This window comes from Nannobrachium achirus (assembly GCF_963921795.1).
Source record: "Nannobrachium achirus genome assembly, chromosome: 8".
In the NCBI taxonomy this organism is placed as follows: Eukaryota; Metazoa; Chordata; class Actinopteri; order Myctophiformes; family Myctophidae; genus Nannobrachium; species Nannobrachium achirus.
The window spans coordinates 56587148-56614850 of record NC_137817.1 but is presented as its reverse complement, the minus strand read 5'-3'; the positions used below and the strand labels follow the sequence as shown (position 1 = coordinate 56614850).

The window sequence follows — 27703 nt, the reverse complement described above, 5'->3', positions numbered from 1 at the left end:
AGAGCAGCGGCGGGTTCGATACAGAGGAGAGAATGAGGAGTGTGTGACTGTGTGTGCATGCGTGCCGCGCGCGTGTATGTGTGTGCGTTCCGACTACAGGATAAAAAGGACAGGAGAGCGGGTTGGGGGGGCTGGGGTGGTGGTGGTGGTGTGGTGTGGGGGGCTCTGGGGGCGGGTGGGGGGGTGGGAGGGGGGGGGGGGGGGGGCTGAGAGCTGCGAGCGGAGGCTGCGAGCGTCGGGCAACACCAAGCCATGGAGGGCGAGTAAGTCCTGATTATACATTTTCATTTCATGTTTGATTTTAGATTTTTTTTTTTTATCGTGACATGTATTTTTATATCAATTCAATCATCCATCCAACCTCATCGTGAATACCAGTCATGCATCTCTAGAGCCGAGGCTTGGTGTCACTGATGCAGCATCCAAGTATAACAACGAGCATAATCTCTCTCTCTATAGCTAATTTCAATTTAATAAGGCTAATAAAAATACGTGGAGAATAAAACAACGGTGTTGCGTGTGTGGTCTTGATGAATCAACAGCTAGGGCTGCTGTGTGCACTCCATTTACCCACAGATTCCATCCATAATATGTCAATAATGTGTGATCAATATGTTAAGTCATAGCCTAGAACTATATGCTACCAAAGGGGGAAAAAAGCGATCGGCACTTTAAAGATCCGAAATAATATCAAATACGGGGCGAGACTTCTTGTCATTCCGAGCTATAAACGCGTGCTGGAGGGGGAAAAAAACAAAAAATAAATACAAAAAATTATACAGTCACGAAGTCGTATTAAGCATTGGATAAACGTGTAAAATGTATAGAAATATGGCGAGTTGGCCGTTTCGTTCGCGTCATTCACCACTGTGTACATGAATCCACCGCGGCTGCGATGGAGGCTGGTGATTTTTATCAACGTGTCTCGGGTTTCATTATGATTTTTAAAGCCAAACTTTATGAATGAAATGTGATTTTTCTCTCTCTCCCTCTACCCCTCCTCTGCTTCTCTTCCTTTCCCCTCCCCCATCATCTGTCTCTCTTTCTCCATCCTGTGTGTCACCCACTCGTTTTTTCTACCTTTCCACACACGATCGTGGGGTTTTATTTGTTTTTTTTCTTTATTGAAATATTGCAGATACTCAGATAGGATAGATATAGACGGTCGCTTTTTCCCCCCCAGACCCAATAACGCCGTTTGTCTCTATTCATTCACAAAAAAGGAACAGATATCAGGGTGTGTTAATGAGAGAGAGTGTGTGTGTGTGTGTGTGTGTGTGTGTGTGTGTGTGTGTGTGCGTGCGCGCGTGCGTGCGTGAGTGCCGTGCAGGGGCGGAATGGACAGAGAGTGTGTGTGTGTGAGAGAGAGAGAGAGAGAGAGAGAGAGAGAGAGAGAGAGAGGCGTCTTTAACATGTATTACCAGCATTATTTTTATTGAAACAATTCAAATTCAACGTGATAAAAAAAATGCATAGGATTTCTTGCTTGTGTTTCAAATGCGGTATATTCTATCTATTGGACGTTATGTGACATGGAGCTGCAACGGGCCTTGGATGGATGGATGGATGGAAGGATGGATGGATGGATGGCGAATGGGCGCGTTCATTGATACATCCGAGAGAGGGGAAACACCGCGCACTCTCATTCTTTCCCACCTCCCATTCGCTCATTCTCTCCATTCTTCACCACGCTGTATAAAAACCCTGTGCTAATCCAGCTGTAGTTGTGTGCAAAATGTATAAGGGAGAAATGGACCCATGATACAGGGTCCATTTCCGTTATACGATTTGCACACACTCGCAGGTATTTCTCTCTATGACAATAGAGTTCCTTTTATTCACAAAAGCAAATTTCGCAGATAACGATTTAGGCCCATACTACTGATGTGCAGCAGAATGATTGAATCGGTGATGCATTATTTGTAAAAGACGAGCTAAGCATCTTGCTCGTTTTCTCTTTCTTTAATGGTCATCATCACATCCCAATTAAAACAGATTTACCTCCATCATCACATGGCCACAAATGAAGAAGGGAGGGGAAAAAACACCTACTGAGAAAAGATGTCTACATGGCTGCAGCATCAGAAAGCAATGCATATAGGCCTACCTGTCAAATCTGTGTTCTCTGGATGGATTTGACGTGAGTTCGGCAGAGCATGAGAGAGATGCATTTTTTTGCGTCACATGCATTCAATGCACTGACATTTGCAGCATTATTTTATATTATGGAAGAGTTTTTTTTTGTTGTCTGCATTATGTGCAATATGTTATGTTAGTGTGTGTGCGTGTGTGCGTGTGTGCGTGCGTGCGTGTGCGTGTGTGTGTGTGTGTGTGCGCGTGCATCCGTGCGTGCAGAGCTCTTGTGCTTATTGTCTTAATGGTCTGAGCTTGGCTTCCTCTCTTGCTCTTTCCCTCACAGCGTGCGTGTTCGTGCGGTGGTGATGACACGTGATGACTCCAGTGGCGGCTGGGTGCCCCTGGGAGGCGGCGGCCTCAGTCACGTGGTCATATGTAAGGGGCGGAGTCAAGACGGCAGGGGGCGGAGAGAGTACATCGTGCGGGGCGAGCGGCTCCGAGATCGAGCAGTGAGTGTGTGCGTGGTGTGTTATGCTGGCCGCCCCTGGTGCTCACCATCTGAGCCAGGGGGTCTTCAACAGGGGGTCCGGGATCCCTAGGGGGTCCTCAGAGTTACTACAGGGGGTCCTCCAAATCTTACAATCCTTGTCCTGTGTCCATATTCTGAGAACTGTAGCCAAAAATAGCAGATCTGCAAGCTCACAACGCCTCGCAACGCTAGGCACATTTTCGGCAAAGAGGTTTTGGTGTAGACGGGAAAAAGAGCAGACTAAAGCCTCGATCAGAGTCGGCTCCGCGGTGGAAGGCTATCCACCGCAGTGTAGTCTTTTTGAGTCATGAAACTACAACGTTACGTCATTCCTCGCGGTGAAGAGCTTTCCACCGCGAGTCCCGACACATCTCTCTGTTTTTACTATCAGACAGATAGGCTCTTCACCCCGTTCACTGATTGGTTGATCTAGACCAGTCAGTCACGGTGAAGTCCTTTTCACCGTGACTGACTATGATGGCTTTCACTTATTTTCTGACTTGAGGTGGAAAGCTTTCCACCTAAAATTTGCGGTGGATAGCTCTTCACCGCAGACTCTGATCGAGGCTTTAGTACAGTGTAAAAGGTCAAGTTTATTAGGTAATGACGGCTCAAGTCGTTAAATAAATGAACACACAAATTGACATGAATCCAACATGCACTGATGATCGTGCTGTCAAACGATGAAACTATATGGAATCTATGAAACGGTTGTGGGTTAGGGTCCCTGCTTCATCTCTCTCTCAACTAAGGGGTCCTTGGCCTGAAAACGTTGAAGACCCCTGATCTGAGCAACATGACTGTAGACATGAGCACCTTTTTTATGAACGGTGGATTTCTTTAAGGGGGTGAGGGGGGGGGGGGGGGGAGTCTCCTTCCTGACCTCTCATGGACCCTTCTTTTTGTATGTGCAGCCGGTGTTGGAATGTACCATACAGAGGGGGCTGGTGTACAATAAAGTGAACCCCATCTTCCACCACTGGCGCGTGGAGGACCGCAAGTTCGGCCTGACGTTCCAGAGCCCCGCCGACGCCATCTCCTTTGAGAAAGGCTTGCAGAGTGTCATCGACAAACTGGACAGAGGTAGGTCTGTACGACGGACAACATGCTTTGTGTGGTTCTGTTGGGGCTTGCCTGACAATGAAAGAAAATTGCTTCAGTCACGCGTGAGTGGCGTGAATCAAAACAGCGTCCAGGTTCTGACAATGGAACAAGGAGGGAGCGCTTGTTTTCTGTGGAGATGACGGAGGCATGCCGGCGTTGTATTATAAACACAATCTGATCTAGCTATAACAACAATCATGACATAGGCTATTAATTATAATCACTAATTCACTATGAAGTGTCTTTAATTATAATTAAAGTAAAAATAGTCAAATAACAAACAAGGACAAATTGTTCTGCCCACAACCTTATCAAACCAAAATGCCTAAACTACTGCAAAAATGTAGGCCTATTATAACTATGATAATGGTTCTTAACTTCTTGTATGTCCCAATTATTAAGTATAATACTTGACCTTATAAATATACAATGTTTATGATTATTTCTTGTGTTATATGTCATGAAACATCGCATGTAGGCCTATTACCTATAACCTATACACGAGTGAGCTCTCGATCGGCGCCTCCGCACGGTCCAGGCGAATGCAACGGAGCGCTCCCTACCTCCGGTTCAGCCAATCACAAGCTTCCATTGTCAGAACCTGGACGCTGTTTTGATACATGCGCGTGAGTGCATGGGGTGGCAGTGGCTCAGGAGAGAGAGAGCAGCCATCTTGGAATCGTTATGGATCTCGGTTCGATCCCAGGCTCCTTCTGACTTCACGTTGATGTGTCCCATAGACTGTAAAAAAATATGGACAGTGGAAAGCCATTGGTTTTCTACATGTATGCTGAGGAAATGACGTTTATTTTTGGCCGTTGTATGGGTGCCGCTATCATTGTTTTAATGGTACCAAAGGAATGCTATTGGCTTCCAACGGTCAAGTGCAACCGCAGGGATACATGGGACATTGTCTTGAGCTTGCCGAAAATAAAGCACACAAAGAAGAATCATCAAAAGCCTGTGATCACAAGCCCCTCCTACTGCATACCCTGCTATAACATCAAATATAACATAAATTGGACCATATTTTCACAAAATGCAAATCATGGTGATTGAAACGATTTAAACTAGAGACAGGAACCATAAAGTATTTATGACAATGTTTATTAAGGTAAGAAAATCAAATGTAAAAGTTCGGGGCAAATGAATGGAATCCTATGGAGAACACGATGCTTCTGGTGCCAGAACAGCGCAACTAGCGGACAATCATAGGAACTTTCAGTTCCGTGTTTGCTTCATTTTAAATCGGGACAACTACACCCCCCTGATGTGTCCTTGTGCAAGTCACTGAACCCCTAAAGCCTCGATCAGAGTCTGCGGTGAAGAGCTATCCACCGCAAATTTAAGTCAGAAAATAAGTGAAGGCCATCATAGTCCGTCACGGTGGAGTCCTATTCACTGTGACTGACTGGTCCAGGTCGACCAATCAGTGAACGGGGTGAAGAGCCTGTCTGTCTGTAAAAACAGAGAGATGTGTCGGGACTCGCGGTGGAAAGCTCTTCACCGCGAGGAATGACGTAACGTTGTAGTTTCATGACTCAAAAAGACTACACCGCAGTGGATAGCCTTCCACCGCGGAGCCGACTCTGATCGAGGCTTAAGAGTTCCTGATGAGCAGATTGCTGCCTTGCACGGTTTCCTCCACCGTCGGTGTGCGAATGTGTGTGAATTTGTGGATGTAATGCACATTGTAAAGTGCTTTGGAGAAAGGCGCCATAGCCTATAAATCCACCATTTTATTTGCCATTCATACAGGTATTCATCTAAGTCCCCCAACCAAGCTTGTGGAATCCTGTAGATCCTGTAGTGTTAGCCTGGAGCCAGCTTGTTCGCTCCGTTCCACATTTTGTATTGTCTCTGCAGAGACAATACAAAATGTGGAACGGAGCGAACAGGCTGGCTCCAGGCTACTGTAGTGTTAGGATGGCTTGCAGACCTGCATACGCTCTTCTCCGTGGCACCTGAAAGATGAAACCGTTGCATTGCGTCAGAAGGAAAATCTGAACATTATACTGAAAATATTCTCTTTATGTCATTATCTCATGAAGGCTCTGACTCTCCTTCCTCCTCCACGCCAGAAGAGGGAGACACCGAGGATGACGGTCAAGCTGTGAGTATCTTATTCTTACCACTAACTGTTTGAAGCCACTGGACTTATTTAAAGCTGAAATGAAGCCAGGTTTTCCACTCACTCCACTTCCTTATAGTGACGCAGTTCCTCCCGAAACGGTCCAGAAAGGAGGCACAGAGCATTTGGGTGAATGTGATTTGACGGTCAAAAAGTAGGCAGGCCATAACTCATTGAAGACTTTAATATGTAAAGACTGGCGGGCTGACGATCGGCGCTCAGTACCACAGCGTCGCGCTATAGACTGACAAGGCAGCGGCTACGGAAACAAATTGGTGTTCATAGGACATCAGATGTCGGCCGCGGCTTGTGATTGGCTGGACCAGTAGGCAAGCCAGCGCTACAGACTGGCTCTGCTGTGCGGAGAGGACGAACGGGGAGGCGGGGGAAGGGGGGAGACACTCGAACCAGCGGCTTGCGGGGAGTCGCTGAAGTTGAAGTATAGATGACACCGCCACAGCTTTTATGCCTTTATTGATAGCACAGTAGACTGACAGGAAATAGGGAGAGAGAGAGATGGGGAGTGGCATGCGGCAAAGGTCGTCCGGATCGGGAATCGAACCGGCGACGCCTCGGCAACCATGCCTATGTGGCGGTGCCTATGTGGTATGCGCCTTGACCAGTAGGCCACCAGACGCCCCCGTGAATTATACATTTTCTTGATATTCGTCATCACGCAAGGCGTTTCTGTTTGGGCTGGGCTTAGGGCTATAATTGTTTAATTTATAAATGACAAATACTCAAATCTTTCAATTTTTGGGGCATCCAGTGTTAGGTATGGCCATATTATCACTACATTATGCTCTAAGCCAGTGTAAAAAACGTATTTTGGATTTCATTTTGACTTTAAGTAGTCCTGGGAAACATTGATTCCTGAGCCATGTGGCCCATAGGTAAGAAGCTTCTTCTTAGCGTCTCCTTAGCGTGAGGCAGCTTGATGTGGAAGTAGCCTACACCCCCTCGACATGACACTCGTATATCGCAGGCACTTATTCACCATATTCCTGGCCCCGCCCCGGGCTTCCTGTTCATATCCTGAAAGAGGCGGAGGCTGAAAAAGCTGGCCTGAAAAACATCATTTGGTTTCCTGTGTCCTTGCATTAAAGTGTCAGTAGTTGGCATTCTGGGCTCTGAATGAACCTGTGTTGCCATCTCTGCTTATAAGCAATTTGTGTCTTTAAAATAAATTGTGTAGTTGCTTACTTTCTAATATTTTTTAAACCAGTGGTTCCCAAATCTTTTCATTTGGGATCTCTTGTTCTTAGACTTGTGAGGAAGTGAAAATATGTTTTTGAAGCAGCACACAGAGAAAAACTCTCTAGCGCCCTCTGTAAAAGGCAATGGCTGCCTCCCTAGAGAGGGCCAGGAATAAGATGAATACCCCAATCCAACCATACAGTAATGCTGAGTGCCAAACGCAACACCGCTGACCACCTTCTTCACACGCTGAGGAAGGCAATTCATTAACAAGATCCAGAAGGTTTGTTTTTTTAACTGGCGGTCTTGACTGAGGGGGCGAGATGGTCCGGTTGAGGGGGCGTTGCCCAACCCCCCACCTGTAACGCCGGCCCTGATTGCAATTACTTCTCTTTGTCAAGGGAGAGACATGAACTGTACAAAATAAGGATTCATTGTAGCTTTGAACGTGAACATTTTGGGGCATTTAGTTTACTCTACACAGCTGTAGAGTAATCCTAAATGCATTCATCGCAGATATTAGTGTAGTCTCGCGTGGCCAGACAGTTGACTCCCGTGATTTGCAAATGCTCCCGTCATACAGTCTGGGGCAACGGAAGTCTTATGATGAGTATGGGATAAAGCGGATGTGATGCACCCGCTCCCTTGGTGCAGTAGTCTTACTGGAAGCGTTATGTCTTCTTTGGTGTTGTTGGTGTTACTTCCATGATGTTTTCAAATGTTTTCTTAAACTATACACGCATAACAAGAATGCCGCTCGAATGACTCTTGTCTGTGCTAGTGTGCTTCTGTTATGTTTCCAATGGGACTGCAGTTCATTATAATTACTCTTGTCTGTGCTAGTGTGTTTCTGTTATGTTTCCAATGGGACTGCAATTCATTATAATGACTCTTGTCTGTACTAGTGTGTTTCTGTTATGTTTCCAATGGGACTGCAGTTCATTATAATGACTCTGTCTGTGCTAGTGTGTTTCTGTTATGTTTCCAATGGGACTGCAGTTCATTATAATGACTCTGTCTGTGCTAGTGTGCTTCTGTTATGTTTCCAATGGGACTAGAGTTCTGTGCAGCAGTGACTACTTCCGATACTCGCCGTTCGGGAGCTTTAGTTCCAGACTCTATATAGCCTTCGGAGATTGTGGAATAGTTGTCTGGCTACCTAAGACTAATATTAGTGTAAAAACTGTCATTGTTGAATCCTCTAAAAGAGTTGATTTGTGCTGGTGTGGTCCAGTGACGTTGGAGTCTTAGGCTTGTGTGATTGAATTGATACTGTATGTAGGGCTGCATAATATTGACCAAAAAAAGGGTTTCTGCCAGATATTACGATTGTAATATGCACTGTGAACACAGCTGTTTCTATGTGTGTGGTTTTTATTTTATGTCTCTGAGTTAAAATATGGGTAGGGCTAGGGCTTATTACATAATCGTCTAATCGCAATTATTTGAGGTAATCGCAATTATTTTGCATGATCGTCATAATCGTTTCCATGTTGAGAAATGTTAATATAGTTTCAAACACTTTCAAAACGTAGTGGATATAGCAGATCTACAAGCTCACAACGTGTCGCGATGCGACACGTTGTGAGCTTGTAGATCGGCTATTTCCACTATCAATGTTCTTTTTAAGTATAAAGTTAAAGTTGTCTTTGTATATTTAAGTTATGTGTCATATCTGCCATGTGCAACTTCAAAGCCTAAAAGCCAAACAGAAATGTAATTGTCAACGGCAAATACACAATTAAATCGTTAATCGCAATTATTTGAGTAACAATTAATCGTCATGTAAAATGTCATAATCTTGACAGCCCTACGGAGGGCAATACTAACAGTTGACAGTGAGGATTTCCTCTGTCGTGCCCATGATTTGTATGTGGTCTAAGATGCTACAGTTACACCACAGGAATTCTTCTAGATTTTCAATCTACGATGATGCCTTTTGCCATATGGATATTGTAGTCAAACTTGAGATTTGTATATATTTGCATTATATGAAATGTTATAGAGCCTCTACCTTTCCTCTAGTCGTTTGTCTCTTGCATGGCTATGGGTCTGGTTTAGATTTAAAGGCTTGGCTGATGGATGTAAAGCATGGTTTAGGTCAGTGGTTCTAAGTGGATTCCAGGGACACTGTTGGTTCCTCTATGGGGGTCTAAATTGAGTCAAACAAGTCTGTAACTCTAACAGCATACAAATGGAACCAAATAGACCCTAACAGGTCCATTTGGTTCCATTTGTACGCTGTTAATGAGAGACCTTGAAATTCCACCAGAGGTCCAAATGGACCCTTACAGGTCTGTAACACAGAGAGTGTACACAGATGGAGCCAAATGGACCCCTGTAATTGAGGTCCATTTGGTTCCATTAAATGAACACAAGAGATTTCACGTTGTAGATTGAGGTCCCAGAGATACAAATGGTACTGTATCAAACGGGGCCCTGATGCATATCGAACTGGGGTTCCTTGGTAGAGAATCCTGGTAGATTCTACAGCTAAATCTACTCTTTAGACCAGGGGTCTTCAACAGAGTTACTACAGGGGGGGGGGGGGGGCACCAAATCTTTGTGATAGGATCATTCTTTAAAATGAACAACTTCAACCCTCACATCCCTATTCTGAGGAGAAATAGCAGAACTACAAGCTGTAGATCGGCTATTTTGGGCATATAGGTTTGGTGTAGAGGTAAAAAAGAGCAGACCAAGTACAATGCGAAAGGTCAAGCTTACTAAGTATTGATGATTTAAGTGGTTAAATGTCTGAAAAAAAACACATTAACATGAATCCAACAGACCGATGACAGTGCTGTCAAACAAGTCTGTATGAATCCATCTATGAAATCGATGAAAATCTGCAACACAGTTTTATAAAACATGTAGAGGGGGTACCTACAGTATGGCCACATGACGCTTAATGAAATTAACTCATAACTAGAACTTCACTCTATCAAGGTGCCAACTTGCTCCTTGTGCACAAGTAGGCCATAGACCTTATTCACACCACACCATTTAACCCTTTCCAAGCCACGGGGAGCCTCTTAATATTAAAACCGTTTTATACCGGACTTCTGAGCAAGGGTGTCGCAGCCGCGCCGTCTTTTACCGTACTGGGTCATTAAAACCGAAATAAATGATTTTTATCCGAAAATCGGCGATCGTCTAACCTTCCCTAGTCACCGCTCGTCCATCGATAGCTCATGGCTGCTCTCACATGAAGCAGAAGTGACGTCAGCTCCTTTCCTTCTTCAGGCTTCCTTGCTGCCGTCCGTTTACTGTTTAGACGATTACATTAGCATAGCTGGAGTGATAAGGGCTAAGCTAGCCAAAGTGCTCACATCGACCGTTCAGTCATACCTGGATTATATGCTTGGATTATATGCGCACGGATCGTGCACGCGAAACGCACGGGGAGACGATGCCTTGGCCAAAACCTCCACACTATGTCAATGGAGATCCAGATAATCACGGTGAGCAAACGACCGGGGGATTGAAAAAAAAGAAAAAAACAACGGAGCCGTCCAAGAAGGAGGGGTGGCGGGCTCATGTTTATAAACATAATATTATGTCTCAGATCATAATACAATAATAGAAATTTCATGGCTAATCTACCAACAACCATTCTATTTTGGCTGGCGAAGTGTTAATCATTTTGGGGATGTTGTTGTCATCTGCCCATTTGTCGATTTGGTCAAAAGAAAATGGTTGAATAGAACTCATATTTTGGGACCATTGTTCACAATGGTTTGTAATGCAGGCTGCCATCCCAGGAAGTCATGTAATCCAAGATGGCCGCGGTGTGAATATGGTCTATACATGGCCTACTTACGCAAGCAGAGCGCGCCAAGAGGTGTGCGCTGCTGGCCTCATGTCCCTAATGTCTTCGCCCGTTAATGAAGACATTACCAACAGCGCTCTTATATACCAAACTCTGCTGACATCATCACAAGGAATTCTGGTCCCTCATTGGCTGTAGGTGACAGGTGTCACCTACATACATACATTCCCAGAATCCCAGCCGTTTCAGGGCTACGGTCTTCAAAAAATCACACCCAATGTGAAGTGAGCGGTGGTCGTGCTTGCATAATGTCCTCAGACTAGGATTTGAGTCTATATGTACACACACACGTTTTGCTATGGCAAAACGCTGAGGAAAAAGGCTACAGACACACGGAGCGGTTTACCACCGCTCAAAAGAAAAATCGTGCTTGCATAACGTCTTCAATCAATTGGTAATTGGTGATGTAATACACACTAAAAACTCATGGGTCATTTCTTGACCCAAATCATGGGTCATTTGTGTTAGGTCAAATTTCGGGGTCATTTCTCAGAGCCACAACCCTTCCTTGAGTTATTGGGATATTATTTTGACCCAATTCCAGGGTTGTTCGAGTTAGGTCATATTTATCTGGGGGTGACCCGTTTTGGGGGTTAGTGGTAACCCATATACTTGGGTCAGTGGTCTAGCTTTGGGCCAATCAGGGGACAGGCACCATAAACCTGTTTGCAAAGCATGCTGGGAAAAGCATTTGTCTAGGTTTCCAGAGACATTTTCTAAGCTATTGGGAGCTAAAAATGCGAAATATGTCATATCCATGTGTCTGTCTCGGCAAGCTGACTGTCATATGTCTGAATTTGAATTGTCAATATTTGAGCCTAAACCCTAACCGTAAGTGCTTGGCTGTTAGCTTAGGTTTGAGCTCCCTCCCCCAGCTAGTCTGAAAGAGAAGAACTCATGGTAAATGTGAGATTATATTGTTTATCTTCTCTAAACTATTAGATTAGATTAGATTAGAGTTTATTTGTCATTGTAACAATACAGTACAGGTACACAGGCACAGTTTCATTTGTCAACGATCAACTCATTTTCAAAGAACAGTACACATACAAGTACATTCACAGTACAACGAAATGTATTTGTGCATTTAAGGGAGCACGCTGCTGCCATACAGTACATACAGTACCACGGCGCTGCTTATTCTGATTATAGTAGTATCAACAATGTTGCATATATACATAATTCTGCGCTTTTATGTTGAAATGACTAAACTTTGAACAAATCATCTGAGAAGGAACCCTGAAACATTTCTGATCTATGTTAATGTCAGTTAATATTGTCATTCTCCAGACTATGCATACCGGTATGTAGGTTGTATTCATTTAGCCCACTCAACCCAAAACTTGAGTTGTATTGACTACAATCTTGGGTCATTTTAAACAAATAATTTGGTTATTTATTTGACCCAAATTATGGGTCAACATTCATAACCAAATTTCTTGCGTTAAAATAACCAAACTGGGCATTGGTCCCTATTTGACCCGTGAGTTGGATCAAAAATAACTCAAGTTGAGTTGTTTTTGACCCAGCAGTTTTTAGAGTGTACAGGCTACACACACACATTTCTATGGCAAAACGCTGAGGAAGAAGACTAGGATATAGGTCTAGGATGTAATTGGTGATGTAATATGGCTACACACACATATTGCTATGGCAAAACGCTGAGGAAAACACATTGCTATGGCAAAACGCTGAGGAAAAGTGGCAACAGACACACGCACAGCCACCCTATGGAGCGGTTTACCACCGCTCAAAAGGGAAACACCAACATACATACCCAGCTGATTACAGTACTTGCGCGCTCTGCTTGCGCAAGTAACTAGAAAGATGCTATTGGAAATTGCAAGTGTGGTTGCCTAGAGGTGAGTCAGACTTGCAAACATCTCTGTAGCTGTCAGTTCTTGTCCCTATTTGAGCGGTGCTACCCATTGTCCCTGTTATGCCCATGTATGGAGATCCATGTCATCAATATTAAGCCCATGTCTTGGACTGCCCATATATGGACATACCGTGTCAGTCTCATGTGATCTATGATGTCCACTCTGGTTTCACTGTGATGGCACACAAACAGAATCCCTTTTATGCCCATATCTAACAGTACTTCATATGGGAATGCCCATATATGGAGGCCACATCGGCCACATACCACACTAACAGAATCCATATATGGCCAAGACAGATGGCCAAGACAGCCCATGTATGTGTGGCTGGCTCTCCATGTATGGGCATATGATGTCAGATGTCATAGACATCATAGGACTCTCACATAACGAATAACTGAGTAAGCATGTTTGGGCTCTCACAGCATATCTCCTTATACAGTACATGGATCTCCATAATGGTACCAGGGGTCTCCATATATGGGTAACTGGTCCGATATACATCACTGGCCAGATGGCAAAGAATTGGCGCAACCTCGCCCTGAGGCGTCTTACTAGTATATCAGGGTTTTTTTAAGCGGTGATGTCAGTGGTGAGCGCACCAACTTGCGCCAACTTGTGCGCAAGACGCAAGTTGGCACCTTGACAGAGTGCATTTCTAGTTTCCATTGTGGTCTGAATGGTTAGAGAGGCTAACCTATAGGAAGCAAGAGTCTTGTTTACATCGGAGGTCCTTGGTATTCAATTCATGGACATAACAAATAGCAACAAAAAAACAAAACAAAACATTCAAATGTCATTGCAATTATAAAACACTATACTGTATGTACAGAGTAGGGGGAACAGGGGGGAGGGGTGCTCACTTCTCGCCTGTCTATAGGAGAAGTGATAACCATCTGAATTTTCAGGGTGGTTTTGAAGGAGGCCAGCAAGCTACGGTACATGTTTTAAGGGAAGTAGTCAAGGAATTCCACACTTGGGTGGCAGTGTTGTAGAAGGAGAATTTACCCAGATTTGTCTTATAGTTTTGTGCTGGGTATCAGATTGTTGTGTGCGCTCCCTCTGGTGTTGTGGCTGTGGGTGTGGCAGCATTGTTAGCATGGCGGAGTGCTTAGGAAGTTAGGATATCATACACCAGGGTTCCCCAATTAGTTTTCCCCAAGGGCCAAATTATGTCTAGGGTACCAAGCCGAGGGCCACAACATTGCAGGGGGCGACGGTGGCGTTCCCGCTACTCCAGCGACAGTTCAGATATCGTCGTTGTCGGGTGAAAATCTTGTATACCGTTTGTTTTGCATTTATCATTTAAAAAACGATTTAAACTAGTGAAAACAGGCGATCTACAAGCACACAACGCTTGTAGATCTGCTGTTTTCAGTACTTTTGTGCGACGGCCTTGTATGATTTGCGAAAGAACGTACACATTTGGAGATACAAGATTTCCACCCGACAACGATATACAACGACAACGATATACTAGTGTTGATGCTGCTCTTATACCACCATTATTACTGGGGTTAGTGTGGGCCAGACAGTAGCCCCCCGCGGGCCGCAAATGGCCCGCGGGCCGCCTATTGGGGAACCCTGTCATACACTGTATACAAAGACGCTCCAAGGCCAAGAAGCGACCGCTAGGTCGCGCTGAAAAGCAGCTGACTGAGCAGTGTTTGGTTTAACAGCGCATTAAAGCCTGTGAAAAGCCACAGACAATTCGAGCATTGATTGAAGCACTTATTGTTCCTACTGTAGGTTCAATTGGGGTGGGATCGGTGCACAGTTGGGAGAAGGATGGGTGCATACAGTTAATATCAGCCTCTCCTCTGCCATCTTTTAGATTTTCTTAGTCCCGCCTATATTGTATTGGTCGGCCGAAATAAGTGACATTGATTACTGCCACTACTCTTCAAATGCTGAACTATTTTCTACTCGAGGAGCCCAGTGTGCTCTGTCAAAAAACGCTAGCCGGAGCTCCTACAGCGTCTCTAGCACGTCTCCATCATCGAAATAGATGGCGTTGTCATCCAGTGGTCACAGACCTGTAATCTCTTAAATCCTGTACTTTGTTGAACAGAGTCCCCAGGGGTCTATATTAGGTTCCTTACTTTTTCCCTCTAGACCAGGGGTGTCCAAAGTGTGGCCCGGGGGCCAAATGTGGCACAAGGAAAATGTTTATAAGGCCCGCGGCTTCATTCATAAATTGTATTATAAACGGCCCACCAGTACCATCAAACAAGAACATTTTCCCAGAGTATAATTTGTCAGGATTGTTCCCTGTTGTCTCATTCTGAAGGGGTCAAAGAAAGGCTATTGTATTGCAATTTGTACCTTGCTTGCACATCAGGTTACATTTGGTGAATTGTTCAGAGCACACACCTGACAAAAGACCATTGATATTAAATATTGATGATGATAGTTAATTTAAAATCATTTAAATGCGATGCATATGTATTTGACTTTGTCAGGAGATAGTCTGCCCTTTTTGATTTTTTTCAAAAAGGGCCGAAAAAGGTTTTTTGTCCAAACCTTTTTCTTTGAAAAAGGTTTGGACACCCCTGCTCTAGAGACCAAATCTCTTCGCCCTCTTGGCTATGTTCACCAAAATGTTCAGCCCAGATAGGGATGCTAGCGTTCATATGGTTAATCAACTCTTACAACCTATTAACTTATAACCTACCATTAACCTTGCTTTTTTACCCTCTATTCTCACCATGGTTTAATGCATTTGTGGTTTTACTTTACATTACTTTTGTTTCAGTTTATTTCCAGAGTAGCCTATACTTTCTCTCATTATTATTTTAAATCTGGGCCCACATTAAAATGATTATTATTGTACAGCTCTAATGAAGTGATCTAATAACATACAGCCTGTAGTCTCGCGTGGCCAGACTGTTGACTCCCGCGATTTGCAAATGCTCCCGTCATACAGTCTGGGGCAACGGAAGTCTTATGATGAGTATGGGATAAAGCGGATGTGATGCACCCGCTCCCTTGGTGCAGTAGCGATAACAAGTCCTACTGGAAGTGTTGTCTTCTTTCAATATTCTTTGTGGCATTATTTTGTCTTTCTCTGGTGTTGGTTGTTGGTGTTACTTCCATGATGTTTTCAAATGTTAAACCATACACGCATAACAAGAATATGCCGCTCAAATGACTGTCTGTGCTAATGTGCTTCTGTGATGTTTTCAATGGGACTACAGTTCATTATAATGACTTAGAAGAGTTCATTTGCAAAAACAGATAAAAGCCATTTTGGGAAAAAATGAGATGACTATTGTAAATAACAGTTAAGTTAGAGTTTTATTAGAATATAAAATCAATTTTGTTGTTAAGGCAGATATATCCCATTCTAAACGCCCTCAAAGATCAGGTTTTGTAGCAAAAACAGACAAGTGACATAGCTCTTTGTTTGCAGAAACAGATAAATCCATTGGGCAGCGTGTTTAGACCATGTGATCCAAGATGGTGCCCCATTATGCACCAAACTTGTCTCAAACATTGTTCAGGGGTCTGCCATGAGGATAGTCAAACCAGGGGCCATGTGTGGCCCCCAGGGGCCATGTGTGGCCCCCAGGTGCCTCTGGGTGCCACAGGCGCACTGTTGCCCCGTTTTGCACCAAACCTCTCTCAAAGACTGTTCCAGGGGTCTGTCATGAAGATAGTCACACCAGGGGCCATGTGTGGCTCCGAGGGGCCATGTGTGGCCCCCAGGGGCCTCTGGGTGCCATAGGCGCACTGTTGCCCCATTATGCACACTGTTGCCACCATTATGCACCAAAAGTGTCTCAAACACTGTTCAGGGGTCTGCCATGAGGATAGTCACACCAGGGGCCATGTGTGGCTCCCAGGGGCCATGTGTGGCCCCCAGGGGCCTCTGGGTGCCATAGGCACACTGTTGCCCCATTATGCACCAAACTTGTCTCAAACACTGTTCCAGGGGTCTGCCATGAAGATAGTCACACCAGGGGCCATGTGTGGCTCCCAGGGGCCATGTGTGGCCCCCAGGGGCCTCTGGGTGCCATAGGCGCACTGTTGCCCCATTATGTGCACTGTTGCCCCATTATGCACCAAATGTGTCTCAAACACTGTTCAGGGGTCTGCCATGAGGAAAGTCACACCAGGGGCCATGTGTGGCTCCCAGGGGCCATGTGTGGCCCCCAGGGGCCTCTGGGTGCCATAGGCGCACTGTTGCCCCATTATGCACACTGTTGCCCCATTATGCACCAAAAGTGTCTCAAACACTGTTCAGGGGTCTGCCATGAGTAAAGTCACACCAGGGGCCATGTGTGGCTCTCAGGGGCCATGTGTGGCCCCCAGGGGCCTCTGGGTGCCATAGACACACTGTTGCCCCATTATGCACCAACATTTTCTCAAACAATGTTCAGGGGTCTACCATGTGGCGTGTGGCTCCCAGTGGCCCCTGATATACAGGGGCCCCTGATGAGGCCTGTGAGGTGGCCCCTGGTGTGACTATTGTCATGGTAGACCCATGGACAGTGTTTGTGCCATATTTGGTGCAGATCAGAGCAGCAGTGCGCCTTTGGCACCTGGGGACCCCAGGGGCCACTGATATGGCACACTGGGGCCCCTGGTTTAGCCCTTTGTGTGACTATTGTCATGGCAGACCCTTAAACAGTGTTCATGCTAAGTTTGATGCAGATTGGAGCAATGGTGTGCCTTTGGTACCCCGGGGCCCCCGGGGGCCCCTGATATGGTACACTGGGGCCCCTGGTTTAGCCCTTTGTGTGACTATTGTCATGGCAGACCCTTAAACAGTGTTCATGCTAAGTTTGATGCAGATTGGAGCAATGGTGTGCCTTTGGCACCCTGGGGCCCCCGGGGGCCCTTGATATGGTACACTGGGGCCCCTGGTGTGGCCTGTGAGGTGGCCCCTGGTGTGACTATTGTCATGGTAGACCCCTGAACAGTGGTTGTGCCAAGTTTGGTGCAGATTGGAGCAACGGTGGACCTTTAGCACCCTAGGGGCCCCTGAGTTGTCCCCTATTGTGCCCCCTGGTGGCTACATGTGGCCCCTATAAAAGTACAGACTACTTAAGTATGTTGTCAAAACTTTGTTTTTGCTCTCCTGTAAAATTCTGGATATCCTTTTTGCGTCCTCGATATGGCAAAATTCAATGGTGAAACATCAATAGTGGAGTTATCTGTTTTTGATAAAAAACGACTGTTGGAGTTATCTGTTTTTGCCAAAAAAATGAGTTTAAATTAAAAGAAAAACTATTTTCTAATAAAGTTAAATTTTTTATGATACATCTATTTTGTTAAGTCATTTTTACTTAGTCAAATCCACCCAACTTCAGTTTGATTGATATTACTTTGAGTGCACAATAAAAAAACTGGATTTGTGAACATTTATAAAAACGGAGTTATCTGTTTTTGCAAATGAACTCTTCTGTGCTAGTGTGCTTCTGTTATGTTTCCAATGGCACTACAGTTCAGTGCAGCAGTGATTACTTCCGATACTCGCCATTCGGGAGCTGTCGTTCCAGACTCTATATAGCATTCAGAGATTGTGGAATAGTCGTCTGGCTACACGAGACTATCTGTGTCAGTCTCATATAGGAAGCCAGTATTGTGTTCATAGCGGTCGGGGCCATAGAGGTAATATATAATATATAATATATGAATAGCTGCCCTGCCCCCAGCTATTCATTTCAATGCAAGTTGCTCAGTGGTGTGTGAAGCACCCGGAAGACTGCCGGAAGTAGTAGAGTTGGCCTAAAATTGGAGGCCAATTTTGCGGAAGTGTTCGCTGTAGCATTAGCATATGCACGCACAGTCGGACACGCAGTAGCGTTTAACTGCACCCCCAGGTTTGACCACCAGGCGAAGGCTGCTTCAACGTTCTACCGTGGTTCTGGGGGCTTAGTCGGGACGTATGGATACAATGACAGCATACAGGAAGTGTTATTGTACAGCTCTCATAACATACAGCATAGACATAAACACGTAGATGGAAGAAGGAAATTTTAAGGCAAGCAGTCACTTGTGAGTGCGGTATCTAGGTTTTTGAAGCGGTGAAAACCGCTTCCTATGAGTGGCTTTGTGTGTATCACGCCCATATATGGTCATTTTAGTCCAGAATGAACAGGCTTTTTCAAAAACAGAATGTCCGTTTAATTACCATATGGTGATCTCAGTCCAGAATGAACAGGGTTTTTCAAAAACACAATGTATGTCACCTCATGTCCATATATGGTCACTCCAGGCCAGAATGAACAGGTTTTTCCTGTCCCGTACGTGCAAAATATCAGTCCAGAATGAATAGGCTTTTTCAAAAAGCAAAATGTGTGTCCCATGTCCATATATGGTCATTTCAGTTCAGAATGAACTGAAATGATTATAGAGGGATAATAATTATAGAGGGATGCAGTTGACAAACAACTAATGAAATAATTATAGAGGGATGCAGTTGACAAACAACTAAGAGACCAGCAAGCAGGACTTTTTATATATTTTTTTAAAACCTATTATACCGGCTGTCATACCGGCTCTCCAGACAATTCTATACTAAGATTCACTGCTTCACTTCGAACCGAAAAAATCAGAACAGTGCAGACTTCAATAGCAGCACAGGGATTTAAAAATGCAGCTAAAAGCAAGAGTAAAGAAATAGGTCTTGAGCTGTGCTTTAAAGCTATCCACAGAGGCTGCCTATCTTAGGTGTAGTGAGAGTTTATTCCAAGCTGTCGGTCCGTAGAAGCAGAAAGCTGCTTCACCATATTTTTTAGGCACATCGAGCTGGTCTGCACAATGAACTGCAGAGGCGGATGAGGTATCTAGTGTTTCATATTTATGCCTGTGTTAGTCCCATACAGGAAGTGAGTCGTCATCCAACAGCAGGAAGGAGATGCTTCCCAAACCCGTCACCATAGTGACCAGCGAGTCGTCCTCCGCCTGCTTTGTGCGACCAGAAGAGTTCACTTTTGCATCCGGCCATGCTGCCACCACTCAGACACCTGCCCAGGTACTAGACCATGCTGCCACCACTCAAACACCTGCCCAGGTACTAGACCATGCTGCCACCACTCAAACACCTGCCCAGGTACTGTGTTGGGAAAGTTCACTTTCAAAACGAACTAGTTCAAGTTCAAGTTTCTGAACTTCTAAAATGAACTAGTTCATTTCATAGTTCATAATTCTATATTTTGAACTAAAGTTCATGGTTCCCCAAAATGAACTAACTAAGTTCTTTTTCGTTCTTTTTTTTAACCCTATTTCTTTTTATACTTTTGGCTATTCAAAAAAATAAATAAATATATATATATATATATATATATATATATATATATATATATATATATATATTGATTTTAGGGCAAAATGTGTAGGAGCAGTGTCCAAAAATGTGGTTAAAAAAATCTGCCTGATGGTGGCGCTATATGGGACATCCATATTGATGAGATGAGTGTAGACATACTGTGTACCGATTTGCGTGATTTTAGGGCAAAATCTGTAGGAGCAGTGTCCAAAAATGTGTTTGAAAAAATTGGCCTGATGGTGGCGCTATATGGGACAGATCCATGTTGATGACATGAGTGTAGACATAGTGTATAACGATTTGTGTGATTTTAGGGCAAAATCTGTAGGAGCAGTGGCCAAAAATGTGTTTTGCAAGAATCGGCCTCATGGTGGCGTTAGAAGAGGGCCATGTGAGAAATGAGGGGTGGGGTCTCCGTGTTGCCTTGGCGGACGAATAGGTACCGGCCCCGGCTCTCCCGGACGCTCCTAGCCCGAGTTACGGCATTTTATGTGAGCTGCAGTGGAGGGGGTCCTCCACTGGGGGCGCCACCACTTTGGCATCCGTTCTGGAGCACCAGGAGTCGGTGGTCCCCGGGAATTCCCCGTGAGCAGCCCTGTTGGGGTGGTCATTTGGTCATTTTTGCACATTTGGTCATTTTTTACATCTGGGGGTCCCCCAGGGACCTGGGGGTCCCTGGAGCTCCGGGGGTCCTTGGGGGTTGTAGTTTGGCAGGCAAGGAGTGTGTGTGCAAAATTTGGCATGGATCGGGGCAACGGTTGCGGAGATATGAGCAGGGCAATAGTGTGACGTGTGACAGACAGACTGACGGACGGACGGACGGACGGACGGACGGACGGACTGACTGACTGACTCACAGTTTGTGGAGGTTTTGATAGTAAGTGCGACCTGACGGTCGCAATAAATGTTTAGACGTTGCTGCATGCTATTATTTGTCAAAATTATTGACACAGCCCATATAGAACCACACACAGCAATAATTTCATCCAACTTAACATTGAGGTGCCCACAATATTTATGTGCCCACTGCCCAGTGCCCAGTCTTCCTGCACCCTTATTGTGAAGGGCTGAAGGCAGACGTTTCTAAACCTCGCGCACAGCATGTTTCCGCGTTGGTTAAAATAGCTGATCTACAAGCTCACGTTGTCTCGTGGATGCGACGCGTTGTGAGCTTGCAGATCAGCTATTTTCGCCGTGCAACACACATACGACAAAGTATAGTCAGGCTTGCGAGACGTAACGAGGAGGAGATTCACAGTGCAGCAGCAGAGTGCAGACAGCACCGCATATCAACGTTCATGAGGAGCTGCGTGCAGTGCGTGCTATTGGAGCATGTGAATGAAAAGAGAAAAGAGAGACGAGAGGACAGACGACTGCGGAGGCGCGGACCGCCGCATGAACGGCCGACGAACGTCGACGAACGCCGTTCACGGGCGTCAGAATGACCGCGTTCGACAATATCGTTCATCAAGCGAAAACAATTACGTTCAGTTCATGTTCGCCCAAAATATGAACGTGTTCATGAACGATCGTTCTTTGAACGCGTTCGGGTACAACACTGCAGGTACTAGACCATGCTGCCACCACTCAGACACCTGCCCAGGTACTAGACCATGCTGCCACCACTCAAACACCTTCCCAGGTACTAGACCATGCTGCCACCACTCAAACACCTGCCCAGGTACTAGACCATGCTGCCACCACTCAAACACCTTCCCAGGTACTAGACCATGCTGCCACCACTCAAACACCTGCCCAGGTACTAGACCATGCTGCCACCACTCAAACACCTTCCCAGGTACTAGACCATGCTGCCACCACTCAAACACCTTCCCAGGTACTAGACCATGCTGCCACCACTCAAACACCTTCCCAGGTACTAGACCATGCTGCCACCACTCAAACACCTGCCCAGGTACTAGACCATGCTGCCACCACTCAAACACCTGCCCAGGTACTAGACCATGCTGCCACCACTCAAACACCTGCCCGGGTACTAGACCATGCTGCCACCACTCAAACACCTTCCCAGGTACTAGACCATGCTGCCACCACTCAAACACCTGCCCAGGTACTAGACCATGCTGCCACCACTCAAACACCTGCCCAGGTACTAGACCATGCTGCCACCACTCAAACACCTGCCCGGGTACTAGACCATGCTGCCACCACTCAAACACCTGCCCGGGTACTAGACCATGGACGTGCAGAGAATGTGAGAGAGGCAGGGGCTGACATTTCTAAAATGGCCTTTTGGTGGAAATATCAAAAATAGCAGACCTCCAAGCTCACAAGCTTGGAGGTCGGCTATTTTTGGTGTGTGATACCACTGGAGATGTGGCGTAACGGCATGGATTTCAACACTGAGAGGGCAATTCTTTCAACATATACTGCATTCAAGTTAAGGAAAAGTTGGTATTAGTATTACATAATTGTCTAATCGCAGTTAGTTGTTGTCAAATATGTCAGTTATTTCTTTGTATATTTATGTTATGTGTCTTATCTCTCATGTGCAACTTCAAAGCCTACAAGCAATTATTTGAGCGACAATCATCATGTAAAATGTCCTATCGTGACAGCCCTACTATCCAGTACTCCCCGATTGACTCGTCCTCTCCCCACAGATCCACGCCAGGCCCACGGGGCAGCAGCAGCTCTCGCCAGCGACTGCGGCCGTGTCGAATCCCCCGGCTCCCGCTGCTCCGCCTCCCCCTGCTCCACCGACTACCCCTCCCGCGGCGGGACCCCCCGCCTCCTCCTCGTCCCCGCTGGTGTCTCCTCTGTCGCCCACCATCTCTCTGCTGGAGGAGGGAGACCTGCGCAGCCTGGACCCGTGCAAGGACCTGTGGGGCTCGCGCGGCTACGAGGACTACCGGCGTGCGGGCGCCACCAGGACTATGGTGGGGGGTCTGACGGGGGGCGTGGTGGTGCAGGACAAGCCGGAGCTGTGCGTGGTGCGCTTCGAGAAGGAGCTGGCGGGCGTGGGCCCGGCGGGCTGCGAGGTGACGGTGAGCCTGGACAGCAAGGGCTCCCACCAGCGCCTGTCGCCCTCCTCGCCCACCTGCGTGGCCGCGCCCGGCGCCGCCGTGTCGGGCGTGTCGTCGGGCGCCGGCTCGCCCCAGGAGACGGGGGCCAAGGGCTCGCCCTCCCCCTGCTGCATCCACTCCTCGCTGGCCACGCCGCGCTCGCGGACTCGGAAGAGAGGGGGAGGAGGGGCTGGCGGCGGCGGCGACACGGGGGCCATCTCCCCGGACGACGACAGCCCCTGCCCGCAGGGCTCGTCCTCGTGCTCGTCGCGCTGCGTCTACTGCCGCTCCGTCTTCAGCGCATCGGAGAACGGCCGCGGCCGCTGCCGGGACGCGCCGGACCCCGCGCTGCACTGCCTGCGCCAGTGGACCTGCGTGTGGTGCGCGGAGAGCCTGCTCTACCACTGTATGTCGGACTCCGAGGGCGAGTTCTGGGAGCCCTGCTCGTGCGAGGACTCGCTGGGGGGCCACCCGCACCCCCTCTGCTGTGCCCGCTGGCTGGCGCTGCTGGCCCTGTCGCTCTTCGTGCCCTGCATGTGCTGCTACCTGCCTTTGCGCGCGTGCCTGCAGTGCGGGGAGCGATGCGGCTGCTGCGGCGGGAAGCACAAGGCGGTCCGATGAGGCCAGGCTGGGGGGAGGGGGGCGGCAGGAGCAGAGAGAGAGACGGCACCTGTAAGGACCTGTGAGGATGGCAGTGCTTAGCTGTTGGGGGAGGCAGTGCTCTGATGTGGCCGTTTGAAGCCCCGCACATGGCCTTCCTCTGTCCTCTTTTGGCTCTTTTCCACTATAAATCATTTTAAAATTGATAGATGCAAAACGAACGGTTTTGGACATACAGGGTTTTCACCCGACAGCGAAGATATGGAAATAAAATAGAGAACCCCTGAAATACAGGTCTGGACTTTGGCCTATAGGCACCGAGTATGAGAAATCAAAAAATGACCGGGGCCAATCAGTGACTGCGTTTCAACTGCTGTCCGCACAACAAGTGAAAAGCTTCCCCTGATTGGTCCATGTGTAGATGGTGAGTTTTGGCGACGTAAAATACATGCTGTGGCATTTTCAAAACAACAATGCCTGCCCTCGATGCAACAAGTGTAACAGTTAACGCTGAAACGATAAAACAAGCAATAAGTGCAGTTATTTCAGAGTTGGAATCAATTACAACAATTAAAAAGGAACAGGAGTATGCGCTAGCGGAGTTCATTGGCCGAAAAGATGTGTTTGCCATTCTTCCGACTGGCTGCACTGTGACGTCAGATGTTTTGCTACACTGATTGGTTAGAGGAGTCTGTCTGTCAAGGCAAGTACTCCCACCCACTTCTCAAGCTGCCTATAGCCCAAAGTCCAGACTCATATTGTGGGAAGGAACGAGTGAGTGAATGCACAGCATGAGGCTGGCTTGCCAGACTACAGTTCACTTACTTCACCCAGTAGTAGGCCTATTAAATAATCGTCTAAATGCAATTATTTTGTCAAAATCGTTTTCATGTTGAAAAATGTTCATATATTTTCATACATTTAAAAGAAAAAATCCTGGAAATATTTCCACTATCAATGTTCTTTTTTAAGTATAAAGTCGTCAAATATGTCAGTAATTTCATTGTATATTTAGGTTATGTCTCATATCTGCCATGTGCAACTTCAAAGCCTACAAAGCCAAACAGAAATGTAATTGTCAACGACAAAAACGCAATTAAATCGTCAATCTTAATTATTTGAGCGACAATTAATGGTCATTTAAAATGACATATCGTGACAGTCCTACCCAGTGGTTGAAAAGAGCCAAGAGAGACGGCACCTGTAAGGCCATGCTTAGCTGTTTGGGAGGAGGCGGGACCCAGATCTCTGATGAGGTCCTTTTGAAGCCCTGCACAAGGCCTTCCACTGCATCCCGCGCTCTTAGTCCATGGGCCATACGAGATGTCGCTATATACCGAAAGGTGGCAAATGTTACTTGGTATTTTTGAGAAGCTCTATATCTGTAGATAATATATTGGTATGATAACCCTTCAGGAGTCACAGCTAAATTGGTGTTATCAGCTTCTAAAGTTGGTGTCCCATTAACTTTACTATACAGGTGGGAAAAATGCAAACAAATAATCTGCTTTCAAGTAGCATTATGATGGGTCAAGCTAGGGGTTTTTCATGATTCTGAATCCATTGCAAGCGTGCGTTTTGCACGAAAAACATTCCTTGGGCTAAAAACGGACCCCCACAAAACTGTGAAAAGTGATGACTCATCACTAAACCATAGTTTTGTGGGTCCATATCATCACTGTCGGGTAGAAACCTTGTATCTCCAAGTTTCAAATTTGTATGTTCTTTCGCAGAGTAAAGCCCCATGCTTCATCATGCAAGGCCGTCGCACAAAAGCAGTGAAAACAGCCTGATCTACACGCACACAACGCCTCGCACCGCGAGGTGTTGTGTGCTTCTAGATCGGCTGTTTTCACTAGTTTAAATCATTTTTAAAATGAAAAATGCAAAACGAACGGTTTTGGACATACAAGGTTTTCACCCGACGACGACGATATGATGGGTCAAACTAGGGATTTTTCATGATTCTGAATCCTTTGCAAGCGTGTGTTTTGCACAAAAAAGAAAAAAAAAGAAAAAAAACATTCCTTGGGCTAAAAACGGACCCCCACAAAACTGTGAAACGTGATGACTCATCACTATAAACCATAGTTTTGTGGGTCCATATGTAATCCACAGACATAAGAGCTTCTCAAAAATGATAAGCAACCTTTGCCACCTTTGGGTATAGCAACATCCCGTACATGGCCCACGGACCATCTTTCTCTCTCTCTCTCTCTCTGCCGGCCCGGCCCGGGGCCTTTCCTCCTCCGCTGGTCCATCCACGCCTGCCGCCAGGACGTTGCCGCCGCACTTATTAGACTAAGACCAGGCTCTGTGGGATTTCACCTGGAGCCTTCATACACCGTGGATCTTACCGGAGGGAGGGGTCAGCCCCGAACACCATGGTGTTAAGGGGCGGGGCATAACGAGACATAACGAAGAAACCATAGAAGGAGAGGAGGAGGAGGAGGGCGAACGACGACAATGATGTGTACACTGTTTCAAGATGACTTCTTTTTTTGGGGGGCGGGGGGAGGGTTGTTTTGTTATTATTGTTTTTCATTCATTCAGAGAGAGAGAAGAAGAAAAAAAAAACTAAAAACAAAAGATGTTTATATATATGATTGTTATAATTTTAATTGGTATATTTTTAGTAAATGTAAAACTCTTGATTGAAACCCCACACCACCACCCCCTCCCTCCCCCTCCCTAACGGCACACACACATTTATACACACCCATAGACACGAGATTCTGATATGGAAACGGTTCGTTGTTTTTTTTTGTGTTGACCTGACCCACCCATCACATGCACAGACAGACGTACGCGTCACCCGTTACCTCTATTTATTTATTTTATTTTTTTACCTCAGTTGTTGTTACTCGAGCCCTGGTCACGAGGTCAGAGAAAGTGAGACCAAGAGTTACCTTAAAAGAACGGTGGTGGAAAAAGTACTGACATTTTTTTTACTTGAGTAAAAAGTATCAATACTGCAATGTAGAAATACTCCGTTACAAGTAAAAGTCCAGAATTCAAAATGTACTCGAGCAAAAGTACGAACGGATTGGCATCATAATGCACTTAAATCACCAAAATTAAAAGTACAAAATGTTTGAAAATAGCACATCTACAAGCTCACGTGTCGCGTCGCAACGCGTTGTGAGCTTGTAGATTGGCTATTTTCAAATATCCTAGGGTACAAAATAGGGCTAAAGTGGTCAATCTAAGTTTTATAATATTATAATTTATATCTGCAAAGTAACTAGTAACTAAAGTTTTCAAATAAATGTAGTGGGGTAAAAGTACAACATTTGGATTCGAGATGTAGTGGAAGTAAAAGTATTGGAAATTGGAAATACTCAAGTAAAGTACAAATACCTCAGAATTGTACTTAAGTACAATACTTAAGTAAATGTGCTTGGTTACTTTACACCACTGCTGAAAACACACACGTGTTGTCTTTGCAGTAAAGCGTGGCGTTAGGGTGGGAACTCTGGCAGCAGAGACCCGTTATCACACGCATATAGAGGCACTTAATGGTTAGGGAAGTTGCAATGACAACCACAAACACTTAAAGCAGTGTTTCTCAACCACTGTGCCTGGGGACCTTTGGTGTGCCCCTGAGAAGGGTCAAGTGTGCCCCTTGAAACTGCTTGAAAGCCAGTATTGTATTTATCATTTTAAAAATGATTTAAACTAGTGAAAACAGCCGATCTACAAGCACACAACGCCTCGCGGTGCGAGGCGTTGTGTGCTTGTAGATCGGCTGTTTTCACCACTGTTGTGCGACAGCCTTGTATGATGAAGCAGGGCTTTGCTTTGCGAAGAAACGTACACATTTCCAAGTATCATATACTTGGAGATACAAGGTTTCTTCCCGACAGTGACGATATTTACACCCCCGTATTATGTTGATGTGCCCATGGATTCTTTGGACATGAAAAGCGTGCCGATGCAGAAAAAAGGTTGAGAAACACTGACTTAGAGGACAACTCCGCCCAAAAATAACATCTAGGCTAATTTTCCTACTTGATATTGATCCCAAATCACTGTCAATGGGGTCTATTAGG

General features: G+C 45.9%; 1 protein-coding gene across 1 annotated transcript; it reads left to right on the top strand.

Annotated features, from left to right (window-relative positions):
- Positions 1–252: 252 nt before the first annotated feature.
- spred3 (sprouty related EVH1 domain containing 3) lies at positions 253–23672 on the top strand (the record flags this gene model as incomplete). Its single annotated transcript, XM_080732012.1, has 6 exons — positions 253–263; positions 2420–2585; positions 3520–3688; positions 5761–5822; positions 19573–19731; positions 22650–23672. The coding sequence occupies 6 exons, from the start codon at positions 253–255 to the stop codon at positions 23670–23672; spliced, it is 1590 nt and encodes a 529-aa protein (XP_080588138.1).
- Positions 23673–27703: the final 4031 nt, after the last annotated feature.